This window comes from Microtus pennsylvanicus, chromosome 9, assembly GCF_037038515.1.
Source record: "Microtus pennsylvanicus isolate mMicPen1 chromosome 9, mMicPen1.hap1, whole genome shotgun sequence".
NCBI lineage: Eukaryota > Metazoa > Chordata > Mammalia > Rodentia > Cricetidae > Microtus > Microtus pennsylvanicus.
The window spans coordinates 26,086,315-26,103,973 of NC_134587.1; the positions used below are offsets into that span (position 1 = coordinate 26,086,315).

General features: G+C 43.2%; 1 protein-coding gene across 5 annotated transcripts in view; it reads right to left on the minus strand.

The window, feature by feature from the left end:
• Window positions 1–17,659, minus strand: part of Fmnl2 (formin like 2) — a 247,278-nt gene that overhangs the window by 39,908 nt on the left and 189,711 nt on the right. For all 5 annotated transcript variants that reach the window (XM_075985194.1, XM_075985193.1, XM_075985192.1 and 2 more), the window contains 3 exons: window positions 10,910–11,018; window positions 9,121–9,197; window positions 7,205–7,298 (listed from right to left, as the gene is read on the minus strand). In XM_075985194.1, coding sequence (XP_075841309.1) covers window positions 7,205–7,298; window positions 9,121–9,197; window positions 10,910–11,018 — 280 coding nt within the window. The remainder of the gene's footprint in view (window positions 1–7,204; window positions 7,299–9,120; window positions 9,198–10,909; window positions 11,019–17,659) is intronic.

The following is a 17,659-nucleotide window of genomic DNA, read 5'->3' on the forward strand; positions in this document are numbered from 1 at the left end:
ACTTAAATTTTTTTTTCTATTTTCACATGATAGAAATTACCTTTAAAAGCAACTAGAACAAATCTGAGATGCAAAATCTCAAGAGAGACTATTTCTTTTGAGGTAAGGTCTAGACGACTAGCTTCAAGGTCACTTGGAAGCTTCAAATGACCTAGCCTCTTACTTCTGGTTCCCAGTGCTAGAACTGTAGGCATGCATTGCCACATCCAGCAACTAGACAAGGATATTTTTAATGCATCTTTACCACACACGTCTGTATAGGATGAAGGAGAGGGAGGGAGGGAAGGAGGGAAAGAGGGAGGGAGAGAAGGAAGGAGGGAAGGAGGGAGAGAGAGGGAAGGAGGGAGGGAGGGAAGGAGGGTAGTATGGATACAGAAGAAAGCAAGGTGGCCCTAAAACAGACATTGAACATGGCTTTGCAGAAATCAAGACTGGACATGACTGCCAAATTCTGACGAGGAGCTGAAACCTCCGTGCTAATGTTTCCTGGAGTTGATACTACCAAAGCTGTCCACAGCTTGGACTTTATGTTATAATGTACATACTGCGCTTCACCCTGTTCTCATGTCCTGTACAACCACAGAACACATACTTCAGAGAACCAGTTCTGAAGGAAGGTTCTAGGCTTGGAGCTTAGCACCCAAGCCTGGGGACGGTGCATGTCTCCAGCAGCACGCAGCTCTTGCTGCTGCTCTCAGGGCATTCTCTTTGTCTAAGAATATGAGATGAAGCCGGGCGGTGGTGGCGCACGCCTTTAATCCCAGCACTCGGGAGGCAGAGGCAGGCAGATCTCTGTGAGTTCGAGACCAGCCTGGTCTACAAGAGCTAGTTCCAGGACAGGCTCCAAAACCACAGAGAAACCCTGTCTCGAAAAACCAAAAAAAAAAAAAAAAAAAAAAAAAAGAATATGAGATGAAGATGCACGTGCCAACTGCTTTACAGCTGCCAGAGGCATGGCTTAGAAGGTATTGTATGTGAATAAAAATATAAAGGAAAAAGGAAGCAATGCCCTGGTTTTTAAGAAGCTGTTCCATTAAGAAAATGAAGCTCCTCTTTGTGTAGTATTGTACTCCTGCTGAGAAGGGTTCTGCATTAAAGTCAGGGTGAGCAAAGTGCTTCCATTATTGCTAGCTGGGTCACCGGATAACCGGGAGCCTCCATGACTGCTAGCCGGGTCACCAGATAACCGGGTGACTCCATCACTGCTAGCCAGTCACCAGATAACCGGGTACCTCTGAGCACCTTAATCCTATCTTGCTTTCTCTTCTCTCTTTATTTTTCTTTTCACTTCCCCAGGTTCACAGAGAAAGAAGGTCCCGCTGACTTCAGAAGTAAATTCAAACAGCAGCTGGCTGTGGGTATAGGAAGAAGCCCAAGGACTCTGAAACATCAATGACAAATTCTGACACAGGCCACATAGGCCAGCCCACATCTTGCCCCATTGGAGCGATATCATACTGGCTCCGTGACAAGGGGCTTTCAGTCTAAACCCAAGAAGAAAGTCTTTACGGATGGAGGCTGTTTAAATAGCTAGAGACTGGAAACCACAGTTCCTCCACTGCCCCTTGCCTTGAGGATCTGGAAACATGAAGACTGTGTTCGTAGCCATGGCCTACTATGTGAACACTCCCCAATTTCTTCTCACGCATGGGGTACTTTACAAGTGGAGATTTGGGGGAAAATGCAAATTCTAAAACTTCATTAAAAGATTACCTTGACAAAAAATGGCATCCTAAATTCTCTTTATCTGCTGTGTTGCACCAGGGTAATCATGTCCTCATACCTGGTACTGTGACTATGTAACTTACATGGGTTCCTGACAGAGTTCACTTAATGCGAATTCTTCAGTCCTTTAGATAGCAGTATTCACTTCCTTACAAGAGGGTTAAGGCAATAATGATCACAACATAGCCATCACCAGGAAATGCACTGGGAAACCCTGGGCAACGTTTCCTTCCCCCACTAGGAAGATTCTCAAAACCACTCACTTGAAAGAAGCAGTAACCACCCTTCCTACTGTCAATCAAAAAGTTTATTAAAACGGACAGTGGTGGTGCATACATTTAATTCCAGCACTTGAGAGGCAGAGACAGGCGGATCGCTATGAGCTTGAGGCCAGCCTGGACTACAGAGTGAGTTCTGGAACAGACAAGGCTATATAGGAAACCTTGTCTTGAAAACAAAAAAAAACAAAAAAAAAGGATTATCAAACTTTTTATTAGGAGGAGGAATCAATCATTGCCTTGAACAAAGAGGAGAAAGGAAGATGAAAAACAACTATACATCTGTAGATAACTCTCCTCCAGCTACTAAGGCCAATGCCATGCTTGGTGCTGAGTGTCAACTTGCCTGCATAGAAAGATGTTTAGGCAAAGAAGCTCCGACATTGGATGTGTTATCATGGAAGTGTTTCCAGAGGTAGCGGGGAGGCTAACATGCGGGGGGGCCACTGAGAGGGAAAGACCCACCCTTAATGTGGGGGGCACCATCCAATAGGCTGGAGGCAAAGGAGTTAGAAGAGGAAGCCTGTACGTGCAGGCACCGTTCTGTCTGAGTAAGTATGAAGACGGCTGCAGCTACCATCCACAGACATTAAACTCCGGCGTCTCCAGTTTTTCAGTGTGGACGCAACCCAATCAGCTCTCTAGGAAGCACCAGACGCTAGCACCAGTTTGCAATTCCTGAGCCATCTGGTTTCACAGACTGACAACTATCAGATTCTCTGTCTTCAGCAGATAGCCAGTTACTGTTGGACTACTTAGTTCCTGCAATGATGTATCACCAACCCAATAAGTTCCCTTTATAAAATATGAATACATGTTATGTATGGTGTGTGTGTTTTCTATTATCCAACTACATTTTCCAAAAGCTATCCACAGCTGTCCCTTCCATTTCACCATGGACTTGGGGGGGGGGGGTCTGAGGGTCTCACTGGCAACCCACAGGATGCAAAAGGAACACTGCATGACATCTCAGTCTGTCTCTGGTACAGGCTTCAGTGACGCCCTTCAAACAGCACTCTCGGTAGATTGCTAGGCGCCATGACCTGGGAACACTCTGGTTGACAGGCCCAGTTGAGCCAAGCTTTCAAGAAATCATAGACCCCAAACTAGGTGCCCCAGTGGAGAAGCCTCTCAGTCAGTTCCATCTTCCCTGAGAGACGCTAGATACAGTCAGAGTGGAGACAGCCTCAGAGAAGCCGCAATCCTGACCCACAGAATCTGAGAGCTGCAGCACCCACACACATCAATGAACAAAAACACGTAGCATGTTAACAGGGCACACGACTTTGCTTCCCACACTCAAGAAAACAGAGCAGCCAGGTGTCCTGGTAAACTCGGTAATCTAGTTCAAGACTGGTATAATGCAGTACATACACACTCTACAACTATGGATCTCATGGCTTGAGAGTTGAAAAGAACTCTTCCTCCTGTGTTTAAAATGTTGAATACTTCCAGACTTAGCTGCATGGTCCATGCTGAATTTATAACCCCATGCCCTCAAACACTAATGAAGTCAATGAAATTAAACTCAGAGTAAATCTGGAAACACCCAAGACTGTCTGTCTTTTTTTTTTTCCTTTCCAGTTTGGACCATTGTGAATGACACTTGACAGGTGTGGTGGCTTCAACAGGGATGCCCCCCAGAGACTCATGGGTTTAAATACTTGGCCCATAGGGAGTAGCACTATTAGGAGGTGTGGCCTTTTTGGAGAAGGTGTGTCACTATGGGGGCAGGCTTTGAGGTCTCATTTGCTCAAGCTGCACCCAGTCTGGCACACGATATCCTTCTGCTGCCTGTGGATCAAGATGCAAAATTCTCAGCTACCTCTCCAGCACCGTGTCTGCCTGTCGCCACGTTTCCTGCCATGATGACAAGGGACTAAATCTCTAAATGTTTTCATTTATAACAGTTGCTGTGGTCATGGTGTCTCTTCACAGCAATAGAAACCCAAGACAACAGGCTTTCTTTAAAAAAAAAAAATCAACTTAATAATGCATAGTACGAGCGCTTTCAGTTGCCCAGTAGCTAGGCCTAAGTCTTCTAGCAACTAGAGGAGGATAAGGGATACTGCCAAAAGTCTTGCATACAAGAGAGCTGGTGGCCTTGAGTGACTCATTTTAGAGGGTTCTGTGTGTCTACACTTGGAAGTTCAGAAGTGGAGGGGGTAGGACCTTTGCTAACCAAGGGGGCTTTTATGCTCAAGCCAGATGTTGTCATTGCAGAAGCAGATGAAAATAGTTACAACTGATCTGAATCCTGAAAACGTTCAGGGATACATGCCAGCAGCCTGGGAGAACTGGTGGCTCAAAACCCCCAGGTCTTATCAACAGTGTTAACAAGCTCTTCTATGGCAGTCTTCTGGAACTCAGCACTTTTCCTGTAACCCAGTGAACGCTTTCTTTGCCGTGTTTTCAAAGTGTCTATTAATTAGGACATTCTCTCGACTATACCTAAGAACATAACGAAAGGAGGGAGGTTAAAGGGAGAGGATGGGAACAAGGTCCAGGGTGAAAACTTATGGGGAACTGACTAGAAACTGTCTGAATCTACAGTGAGGATTGGTCAAGACCCTACGCAGTAGGCAAGGGTTTATGAGTCCATGGATTTCTAGGCGAGGTACATGCTGCTTGAAAGAAAAGAAGGAGCATGACCAGAACTCCCAACAGTGCTGAGGGAGGCTCAGCTCAAGGAAGCATCCGCCAGCTATCCATCCACAGGCTAGTCACATCAGCAACGTCTGTCGTTCTCTAAGGGCCTCTCAGGTGCAAAGGTGGAAGCCAAGAGAAACAGAATCTAATCCACCAAACAAATAAGGCATTCCGGAAACTGCTGCTTTTGATACAAGTCATAATTTCACCTTCATCGTTGCCTGCCAGCGACTGGGTACAGGAATTCCTTTTTCTTCAACTAAGCATGTGCCATCCCCTAAATAGCTAAAACATGAACAATTTTGACAGAGAAATCCTTGACATGGGAAGCTCTGACTTGATTCTGCATGTATCTGTGTGTCTTCTACAAATAAGTATGAGAAAACAAAAGTACCTCCTAAATGGAGAGCTTTAATTCAAATTGATACAATTTTAATATACAATTTTGCTTACAGTATGATCAAATGGTTATTAAACTTATATTACAGGGTATGAAATCTATTATAACTATGGTCATTAATAAATGTGCAGTAAATGTTTCCAGTATAGACAAGATTTGGCATATGACAATGAAATATAGCATGTGATATTTTCAAGTATGGCCTCATGGTAAGGATTCTATTTAGCTTGTATTTTAAATTCATCTCCCAAATGCACTTATTTGTAGATGTGAAATGTATATATTTTTATACGCCATATAGACTCATACACAAACATTTATACATTCTTACCCCTGAAGTTCATTTGTTTTAGAAGCTAGATGTGAACATAAAGATTCCCTATTTTTCATTCTCCTCTTAGAACTCAGGAATGATTTCACTACCACTGAGGCTGTACATATATTTATTTTTAATGTCATTATTTGATGGGTCCCCCTGATTGGCATTAAGAGCACCATCTTCCCCTCTCAAGGCAGTCAGAGGATAGCTCTGAAGTCCTGTCAAATTCACTATTTCCTTTATTCCCCTTAGAAGAGTCGCAGGCATCTGAGAAGTTCAGAACCAGAATGAGTGTTGAACCTAGCATGGCCACTGACTAACCTGCCCATGTTGCTGTGGCTGTACCAGCTACCTGAAATTCTTCTACGAAATTAAACCACTGAAGATGGTTTGCACTGGAGTTGGTAATGCACTGGTGTATGGTTGGTGCTCAAGAAACATGTTCACAACCTTTTCTAGAGACATCCAGCAAAGGTGAAAGAGCTCCTCTGGAATTCCCTCAGGGAACCATATTTAAACTGGCTTGGTATGAACATTTATTGATTCATTGACTGGGACCTGATCTCTCTACACTACCCTGGCTATCACTAGACTGCCCTGGAACTCACAGAGATCCACCTGTTTCTGTCTCCTGAGTACTGGGAATAAAGGCATGTACCACTATGACTGGTAAGCCTGAGTCTTAATGCAGAAATGTTTGGAATTAAATAGTATTGCCAGGCTAAGGAATACCTTGGCTAAGAACCCTACCACCCTAGGGCTCTGAGTGCCTTCAACATTCTCCCAGGGCTGTTTGGAATTTTCTCCAAAAAGGCCTGAGGTGTGGCATACACAGGAGGAATATATAGAAGCAGTTAGTCAGTCTGCTTGGCCATAGTACTGCCTACTACGCCAAAGGAAAACTAGCTACTTCCTCAGTAGAGATGTCTTGATATTTCTTAGCAGACTCACTTGTACCTGTGTTTAATGGCCTCTGTTTTGAAGATCAGTTTTCCCTCCCACTAGTGCAAGGACCTGAACCAAGGCTTTTATACACAAGAGACAAATGCCATACCATCTACCATGGATACACTGAGCCTTATCTCCAGTGCTCAGTCTGTTTCAACCAAATATATCCATCTTTTGTTGTTGTTGGGGATTTTTCTTTCGGGGCGGGTGGGGTGGCACAAGACTCTCCTGCAGCCCAGGCTGACCTGGAACTCACTATGTAGCCAAATCATCATTTTACATCTTTTCTGCTCTGCCCCAATGCTCGGAATTGCAGAACTGTGCACCTCCACAACCACTTTTAACGTGTGTGTGTGTGTGTGTGTGTGTGTGTGTTGGGGGGCGTGGGGGGGAGTAGGTCTGTGGGGAGAGTGTTTGAGCATGCATACATGTGTATGTATAAAAGCATCTCTCAGAAATATAAAATCTTACAACGGGTGTTCCTATTTGACAGATTTGCTAAGTTTTACATACTTAGCATCCAGCAAAACAATGAAAATAAACAGGACATGGGAGAAATAATTATGATGAAAGAATTCATAAAATTTATTGGAATTTAGACTATAAACCTTAATTCAATGATGTGTATCAAAGCCTGCTTGCTAAACGATGTTTCCCATGCTCCAAAGGAAAATGAATACGGCACACAGTGGTAACATGTGCTGGGAATGAGATACCCAAAGAAATCTTCATTCAGCTACATAAGACACTTCAACTGAAACTCAGCCATGCTTCAAGAAAACTAGCTATCTATGCTTCCCTGGTCCTAGAATCAATGAAAAGGTAAACTGCTATATTCAAAGATGGGAGACATTTGTGTACTCTTATCAAAACTATGCGTCCTACCTCCTTGAAGTTATCAAAAGCTGATAAAATTATTTCATGCCCGCCTCTGACAAGACAAACGGCTGCCAACAGTTCCAAGACAAGAGCCTTTGTTCTGTCAAAACAAGAGGAGAAAAAAACATAAATCACTGAAGGAGACATAATGAGTCGGCTGCTCCTTCCAGAATGAACACCCAGGGAACTAAGCGCCGACCCGCACACTCATTAAACCTTCACAAACTACAGGGCACCAAGTGCATTCTGAGACCTTCCTAAGTACGCACTCTGCAGTGAGTGTGGACTGGGTTGGGGTGGTCAGCTTTAACGGTCAATAGCATAACATGACAAAATTTAAAAGCAGCTGGAATTAATGTTTTGCCTTTCACTTTTGGAACTGGAGCCATTGAAAATGCCACACAAGTTTCTAGTATTTCTTCTTATGTCGGAGACCAGAAAAGTGCCCAATTATAGCTGCAGTAATAGGAAAAAAAAACATTTTCTCTGACTCAAGAAAATAAAGTTGCATTTGCAATCATTTGGAAGAAGTGAGAGATGAATTCAAAGTCTGCAAATAAAACGAGAAGAAAGAAACAGCATTGTTTCTCATCATAAGACTACTTTCGCATTTCATCATTGTTCCAGAATAAAAACTACTGCCAGCCTCTTGACAAAGACTGCTCTGAGACTCCACAATGTTGATTGTCTTAAGAAAAATGAATGACGGGGCTGGAGAGATGGCTCAGTGGTTAAGAGCATTGCTTGCTCTTCCAAAGGTCCTGAGTTCAATTCCCAGCAACCACATGGTGGCTCACAACCATCTGTAATGAGATCTGGTGCCCTCTTCTGGCCTGCAGGCATACACACAGAGAGAACATTGTATACATAATAAATAAATATTTAAAAAAAAAAAGAAGCCGGGCGATGGTGGCGCATGCCTTTAATCCCAGAACTCGGGAGGCAGAGGCAGGCGGATCTCTGTGAGTTCGAGACCAGCCTGGTCTACAGAGCTAGTTCCAGGACAGGCTCCAAAGCCACAGAGAAACCCTGTCTCGAAAAACCAAAAAAAAAAAAAAAAAAAGAAAAGGAAAGAAAAGAAAAGAAAAGAAAAATGAATGACACCGTCCCTGTGGCCGAAGTCAGAAACAAGGAATCAAGACTATTTTGTATTTTAGTAAACTACAAAAGCAGTCACAAAACTAAAATATCCAATATGCATACGGGACTTTACAATTTGTATTCCCTTTGAAATTAAAAGGGACAATTGAGAATCAGAGTTTGTTGGGTTTTTTTTTTTAAGAGCAATTAACAGTTTCTAGATAATTCTTCAGTCCTTAAAAGGGCATCCGATGAGAGAGTGTTCACACCTGAAATGCAGAAACCACTGTAAGACAAACTACTTTACAACAACCAGAAAGCAAACAGCGAGTAAAATGTCTACACCATGTGGTGCTGGCCTTGACAGCACACGTAACAAAGGAAACGGTGCATACACTCTTATGTGTGTGTGTGTTTCTTTTTCAGTTTTTAACTTAACTACAAGCGTGAAGGTAACAAGAGACATAAGAGCACAGTGGGCTGCTGAGGTTTCCTGTTAGCTGGTGTAGCCCAACCCTTAGCAATACTCTCTGGACTCCATGCCTGGGTGAACTGGCAACCTAATCCTGCCCATCAATGTTTTCAGTAGAGATTCAAGAAACCAAGCTACCCAGGGAATGCAAGGTAAAGTAGAGAAAAGAGCAGGCGCTGTCACAGTGCTGAACTCTGTTCCCTACAATTTAACCAGGTCAAAGGGACCAACCATTCTACATAGGCAAGGGGTTTACAGCCAGTCTTGCTTGCCACTCTTGGATAATTTTCCATCCGAAAATGGGTAAATGTTGACTAGCCCTCTGCTTTCCTGGTAAGATCTAGACTTGAACATTACAAATGATGCTTACCTGGGGTTCTTGTTGTTCAAACTTAGTGCGATCTCATTGACAGCGTGGGGATGAGACATGACCATGTTGAAACCATACTGAAATGTGGAGGGGAAAAGGAAAGCATTACAAGCTGAGTTTCAATGTTGATTAAAAACCAAACACTTGGGCTGGTGGTATAGCTCAGTGGAAGAGCCTGCCTCCCATGAGCGAGCCCTGAGATCCAGTCCCCAACACTGCCAAAATCCACTGACATTTCTGCTTCATGTAACACTTAATCCTCTAGGAAGGCAGCTGAGCTCTTAGCACATCAGTGTGAGAACAGACTTCTTCCCCCCAAATTCTCAAAAGATGCCATCCATTTTAAAGGGTACTTTGCTCATGGGCATCCTTCCATTATTTATTAATGAACAATATGTTTTTCTTTCTTAAACCAGTGAAAGGTTCTAGTGATTGGAAAATCATATACTCATTAAATCACCATGAAGCCCAAACAAAATCAAGTCCTGGTTGAATTCCCAAGAGCCACCTAGATTTGTTTACTCTGCATTTCAAAGTCAAAGGCCCGAAATGTGAATTTTCCAAGCATTCAGGATGACTCCACCATGCACCTGGGTTGAAGTTCATCTCCCTAACACACCCCCTACCCCACCCCTTGGCAATGGCCGTTCTGATGCACTCTTCCCCTGTCACTCATACAAGCAAGCCAGTCCACATCAAGAATCCAGACACGGCTAAGTGAGCAACTCCTGGGTCTTCTAACCACCCACACAGCTTGATCATCCTCTCATGCCACCAATGGACAAGAGAAAAAATAAGAAGAAAAAAGACTTTTGAGACTGAGGCTAGAAACTGACATGCTAGAGGTCAGCATGGACCACACGGCAGGGCATCTCTCCAAAAAGCAAAAGCTAATCCACCTCCTCTGAGAGACAGACAGGTCTTCGCTCCAGTCTGAGGCCAGCCCCTCCGCTGGAATCCCTGACCTCACTCCCTCTCACCTACTCAAGAACATTCTATGAGCCAGCATGGAGGCACAGGGCTGTAACCCTAGTACTGAAGGTGGTGGGCAAGAGGATCAGGAGTTCAAAGCCAGCCTGAACTACCCGAGATCCTATCTCAAAAAGACATAAAACGTTCTGAAAGATTCGAATATACATAACAGAACCCTCGCTTGACCCCACAGCCAGTGTTCAGCTCGACCTTCCCATTTCCCTTCTGGCTGTCACAGCAAAGTCCCTTCAAAGAATCAAAGTCTAGCAGTGGTTTTCCAACCTGTGGGTCTCGGCCCCTTGAGGGGACACCTGTCAGATAACATTATGATTCACAACAGTAGCAAAATGGCACTTATGAAGTAGCAATAAAAATAAATTTTATGGTACAGGAGCTCACCACAACATGAGGAGCTGTATTAAAGGGGCATACATTGGGAAGATCGAGAACCACGGACTCCAGAGTTTTTATCTTACTGTGTACTCTGAAAGCCATTCTTTAACACCCCCCCACACACACACTTAAACTGCTCTTGCCAACAGCACTGCGGCTAGGCACTTAGCTAAAGATAATGTATCACTACATGATAAATTGTAAATACTAAAATATGAAGCCAAGGACCTAAATATTGAGCAATAGAATGAATCAGAATTTTCTGAATGGAATCTCATAAAATCATACTCTTCACTTCAAAGAATTATACAAAGACCAACACCCATATACATGCACCAGAGAGAGAGAGAGAAATCTAAACCCGATATCACCAGACTCTTTTAAGGCACTGACACGAACACATACTTGACAATTCAACACATACCTGATAATTCATGATGGCTCGTAAACACATGATACAGACATGAACGTCATCTTTCTTACTCACTAATCTTGAATTTTTCAGGGTTCTTCTGCTTGGCAAAGTATTATATCTAAAAAGAGGGGGCGAAAAAAAGGAGCACTCTCATGAAATGACAGGCTCCAGTGAGCACAAAGCATACCAGAGTAAAACAGGTGCATTCATTCAAAGAGCAGCAGGCTAACATCACCAACACCAGCCACTCCAGAGGGCAAGGCCCAGTGGTTCTGTGATCCTATCACCAACCCTTCAGGCTGTATCCCCCACTCAATGAAACTCAACCCTCCTTACAACAGGTCATGGTCAGTGGCCAGGCTAGGCGTGCTGAAGCACTCGAAGGCAGACTGCACGAGAGGGACTGGACTTTAACTCAGACCTTGACCTCCAATCACGGGACCAGATTTTAACCATTTCTTCCCGCTGCTGCCCTCAAGTCTCTGCTTTAAGAATTTAAACCTAGGGGCTGGAGAGATGGCTCAGCGGGTAAGAGCATTGCCTGCTCTTCCAAAGGTCCTGAGTTCAATTCCCGGCAACCACATGGTGGCTCACAGCCATCTGTAATGAGGTCTGGTGCCCTCTTCTGGCCTGCAGGCATACATGTAGAAAGAATATTGTAAAATAAATAAATAAATAAATATTTTTAAGAAATTTAAACCTAGCCAAAGTCACACATTAGTAACTGTGGCTTCACCTTGGCAGACTTGATCCTGAAGCCTCAGTTCTTTACAAATGTCCCCAAAATGTGACTGATCCCTCACCCTAAGTCTGATACAGCAGCTAAAACTTAAGGAGAAAATATGCTAAATATCAGCGTTCGACTGCTTCTGTGTTATGATTAATTTTCTCAGTGCTCCATTATTTTATATTAGTTTACAAATAGTACAGGACAGACAGTGTAATACCAGGCATATAAAACACATAATGCTAAAAGAGTCCGTTGAAGTTTTCCTTGGCAGGAACTCAGGACAGGCAACCTCTGTAACGTCGAGCCTATATAAAACACACTTCACATCTGTAACTACGTGGAGCTTGGAAGGAGGATGAAGGTAGAAGAGGGGATACTGAGAAAGGAAGAATACAATCGAGGGTCGAGGTCAACCCAAACTAGGGATGTATGACAAGGCCATAAGGAAACCTGCTACTTTGTAAGCTAATTAAAAGATTTTGTTTTTAAGTCTGAAACAAGTTCCATACATGTGAGGCAAGCAAGCTAGGGACTAACCTAGCAACCTATGACCCTACGGGGTTAGGCTGCACATTAACCCCAGGTCAGTGAATGATACACTTCGCAGCCTAGGACCCCAACCTCTATCCAGCTGCAACTGTACCTGCTTTAACTATGGAAATAAGTTACTGCCCTTATCAGCACCTTGAGAATTTCTACTTAGAATCTGCAAGGCCGATTTCAGTGTGTCTAGTGCAACTTACAACCATGTAACTTGGCCGTAACTGCAGCTAGTGTATGACACACTTCCTGGGGGTCTAACAGACACCAGGTCAGTCCAGAGAACTGTCACACAGCCAGGCTGACCTAAGCACACACGATTGTCTCAGTTTACACTGAAGTTCTTCCCTGCTGTACAGCAAGGATTAACACAAAGAACTGTATGTGCAGCAGCAAGGACGAACCCTGAATATATTTACCTTTTAAAATACACTTATTATGGTATATCATATGCATCTCACTAATGTTTAAAGAGATATGGGAATATAGCTCAGTGATAGGGCACTTGCTTAGCATGAACCGGGCCCTGGGATCAATTTCCAGTACAAAAAAAAAAAAAACCGAAAAAACTCAAAAGTATAGTAAGATTATATATGTACGATTTCAGTATGTTAAATATTGTATTCATTGATGATTCTCTATGCTCTAGAGCAAAATATCTATTTTTTTCAAAATGCATAGTACCTGGCTTAAATATTCCTTTCCTTAATATTTATGCAAAGCTGAAGTAGGAATGAATGAGAGAGAACAGTAGAATTTGTGTGTTTAAAATCATAACAATACAAAATTGTAAAACCCAACAGAACAGCCAATGATAACTGATCATAGTAATGATGACTCAGCAAATTGTATCATTAGTGCTAAAACTTTCTTCATACGGGAAGAGAACTGAAACTCAAGGAAGTTACATCACATGACAAGTAACAGACAGGAGACCAGACCCGGGGCTCTTCCCAGATTCAGGGACACTGTGCTCTTCTCTAGCAGATGCTCTCAACAGCAGCGTCATCAGCTGACATTCTGCCCCTCCAGCTCTTCAGGGCAGTTAGGACAGGCTGACGGTGTCCGTTCAGTCACTTTTAGGTCTCACCTGCTGCCCTCAACAGTACTGGATGCAGGATTAAGGTACAGTTTGCCCACAGCAACTGCATCTGGGCATCTCTTGAAGAAACCAGATCATTGGTTCCCCTCAGGAAACAAGGACTTTTCTGTTTAAATTTTGTCTTATACACTACATTTTAGGAAATGAAGTTGGTTTTGTTGTTGTTTTTAACTTTATGTGAAATTGTACTTTTCTATTGTGGAATTCTCATGCTAAAAGAATTTCCTTCAGTTCAATAAACGTAACCTATAAATGAACATACTTCTTTCATTTCTGAAAAATATAAGTATTTTCCAAATCTGTAAGGGAAGGTTTTAGAAAATGTCATGGGTTGATATGTATAGTTTTCTGTGTGCACATCTTATGGACCTTGAAAACTTTATAATTAGATTTCTAAGTTTATTTGCTTTAACTACTATCTCAAGAAATTACTGTCATTTTTGCTAAGTTTTAAATCAATTCCAATATATGATCTAGCTAATGCCATTTGATAAACAGTTCTCTATGGGGTGGGCTCTAACAGATGCCCCAAGATGTCCCTCAAATCCCAACAAAATTGTGAATAAAACTCTTATGGTCAATTTACTTCTACAAGGCCCTGAGGACAGGATAAGCAATCTAGTAGGACTGGCCATTAGTCAGGACAGGAAGCCAAACCAAATTTCTTCCTTCTGTTTCTTCTTTTCAGTTGCTTTTGTTTTGTTCTGTTTTTATTGAGGGGGGGGTCTTATTCTATAGCCCAGACTAGTCTGAAACTCACTATGTGTCTCAGGCTGCCCTCAGACTAATGGTAATCTTATCTTCTTGCTGCAGCTTCTCATGCTGGGATTATAAAATTGGCCAAGTTTCTGAGTGAAGGCAAGCCACCTTTTAAAGAGCCTACTGCTTATGCTAACTTCTGGTAAGCACCAATAGAAAACAAAAGATGAAGTTTTTATGTCTGAAGAGTTTAGGAACCAAAAGATAAATATAAAGTAGCAAGCTGGGAGGCCCAAGCCTGGGCATGTGATTGCTATCTCTATCGCTTTAGATTTCACCTGTGATGAACATGCACCCCTCCTCCAACAGGAGGAAAAAAGAAACACACTTCAAAACTTTTAGATGATCTCTATTTAAATCTACCTTAAAAAGTTGGAAAGATGACTAGCGATTAAGAGAACTCCCTGTTCGTGCAGAACACCTAAGTTCGGTCTTGGCATTCTTATGTGGAGGCTCACAACCACCTGTAACTCAGAGAACCCGATGCCCTTCTGGCCTCCTCTACACCCAACCTGAACATACACAGACATACATGCGCTCTAATGAAAAATAAATCTTGTTAACTAGAGACTGAGATCACCTAAGCACCCTCTGCATGTCACCTGGCCTTTGCATAGAGATGCTCAGCTGGCCATGATTCACCCCGATGGGGCCAATAGACTTGCAGCTTTCTAGGAAGAAAGCAAATCATACAACGCCTATAACAAAGCGGTATGTATCATTAGAAAACCTCAGCTTAAAACACTTTAATTCCTGGTATTGAAATATTGACCTAGGTGTCAATAAGGTGCAAAAGAGTGAATAACAGTTTGCCCAGAAAAAGAGGAAGTGTAATTGATGAGTGTTAAGAATTGATCCACTTAGGGATAAAAATATAATGATGATCCGACAGCAATTAAAATTTCCAACGGCAGCAGGCACAGTGGCATACACATAGTCTCAGCACTCAGGAGACTGACGGAGGCAAGAGAACGGTGATGCCAAAGACAGCTTTGCCCATTAGAATCGACCTCACACAGACTGGGTTTAGATTGAGTGGACATCTGGGTAGGAGGCCTGAGGCTGTTGTGGTAAACCACTATCTCTAATTTGAATTGTGCTACAGCAACACCTACAGAGAAACTGACCGCTAGGGTACTTTGCTCCTGAAGGGCACCATGAAACTTCATTTCAGAGATCTGAGCAGGATTCACTCGGAGAGTATCCCTCCAGTTCGTGGTAGTTACTGACAAAAGGCCCCAACAAGATGAGGGAACAGATTAGCCATGGTCTCCCATGGATAAGCAAGCAAATGAGCTTTATATGGTATATGTAATATGTGATTACATATAATATACAACACCTTGTTCAATCCCAGACTCTACCAACAGTGGCGCATATGCCCCTTGATGGCATTTGAAATCGGCTTCTTTGACAAGTTTACACTGAGGCCCCCCTTCTCACCAGCACACAAACTGAGTTTAAAGGAGACAACAGAGGGAAGAGGGGGATGGGAGAAAGGGAAGGATTTCCTGGTCTATTTTGCCCCCTCTAGGGACTACCAGGCTGCAGGTTTCACTCTTTGAAAAGCTGTGGTGGATGAAGAGAGGGAGACACTGGAGTCTGGCAGGAAAAAGAAATGGCACAAACTTCCTGCTCAGAGATTCCATTGTCATTTCCCAGATTGACTCAAAATTTTACTGAAAAGCTTCATTCTGTCCATTTTTGCCTTTCTCTGGTGGGAGCATCTTCATGGGCAATGTCAACAGGCATTTAGAGATCACTGTCTGCCTGTCTGCCTGCCTGCCTGCCTGCCTGCCTGCCTGCCTGCCTGCCTACTTGCTTGCCTGCCTGTCTGTGAAAGACAGAAGTGGGATGGAGTCCTGAGATGTACAAACTGGAGAGAAATTACTGGAACAGCAAAGGGAAGAACAGGAATGTACCCTGGACAATGTACCTGGACCACAAGGTTGGCATCTAACTGCCACCCTGACAGTCTCAAGATGCCCCATATGTAAAACAAGAGTAGCCCAGAAGAACAGCCTGGCTGCTTTCTTTGGAGTTCCTGCCATTTGCAGGGAAACACAAGAGAGGTTAGAGATAATTCTATAGTGAAAAGAAGCATCACGTTTCTCACGCATCACTTTTGAGGACTGCTTTGCCATCTTCCCAAGCAGTGAACTGCAACTGTAGATGCTACCCTAGCGATAAAGAGGAGATTCTGTTTTCAGAGAGCTGCCAATGAGAAGTCACAGGCAAACATACATATAGAAACAGATTATTATAAAACTGACTTAACATAGAACCAAACAGAAGGTAGATGTGGGGCTTGGAGTCATAATCACAGCAGAAAGAAAGTGGATGCTGAAGGATTAGGAATTCAGTGTCATCCAGGGCTACGTGAAATCCTGTCTCAACAAAACAACACACACGGCAAACTGGGCAGGCAGTAAAGCTCATGGGGAAAAAAACGCCTGCTACATAAGTCTGACAACTTGAGCTCAATTCCCCGGAACTCAAGTAAAGATAAAAGGGAAGGATATCACACGTTGTTCTCTGCCTACATATATACATATATATATACACACACACACACACACGCACACACACACAAAGAACTTTTCAACTCTATCCCTGACACTTGCATCTCTGCATGCACACCTCACCAAGCTTCTGTAGCTACACATGTGTGAGAAGTCCTACAACAATGCTAACATGGACAAGGGACCTAAATCTAAGTAGCATCCGCAAGTGTGCTTTGCAAGACTGATGCAGAACGTGTCTTGTTTAGGACCACGATGATACTCATCACCTGTGCCACCTACCTCACCAGTGAAAAAGAATCTCGAAAAGGGCGCACGGCAAGCACCTCAGCCTGCACAGCTGGTTCTTGTGGCAGGAATACACACATTTAGAAAAGAACAGTAGGTAATAAACTTGAGAATAAGTGACAAGCAGCGTGTCTATGGCGATCCTGAGCCAAAGCTTGAGGACAGACACTGCATTAGTTCAGACAGGTGTATTTACAAAGCCCCAGACACTTAGTGAACATCTGGAATCCAGCCACTGCTCACCCAGCGGTGTCTTCAGGTAAGTCATGGCCCATCTATTGTCACAATGCACACATTTATTTGTATACACGTGAAGTTACTCCAGGGGGGTGTTCAACACGTCCAGTGTCCTGGGTTTGGTCTCTAGCACACATATGTAAAAGTTAGTTTGGATGGGGTTGAAGAGATGGCTCCACGGTTAAGAGCACTGATTGCTTTTCTAGAGGACCTAGGTTCAAATCCCAGCACCCACACAACAGCTCAAACAACTGTCTTTAAGTCCAAGAACTGACACCCTCACACAGACACATAGGCAGGCAAAACACCAATGCAAAGAAAATAAAATTAAAAAATGAGTTTGTATAATGTGTAAACTCTGCCTTTCTTCTGTACTTCCATTGTCTAAGGACTGAATACGAACTAGAACACTAGCTGACTCTTGAACCAGGAAGTCCTAAAGTCTAGAGAAAGATTTTCAAAAACATTCTATGTAACTTCATTGTCAACAACTCTGGGATTCTTAAATCCAGCCCCTATTAACCGGGACGGGGGGATATATATTTTTTCTATTGTAAAGGCACTTTCAGCCATAGACATCA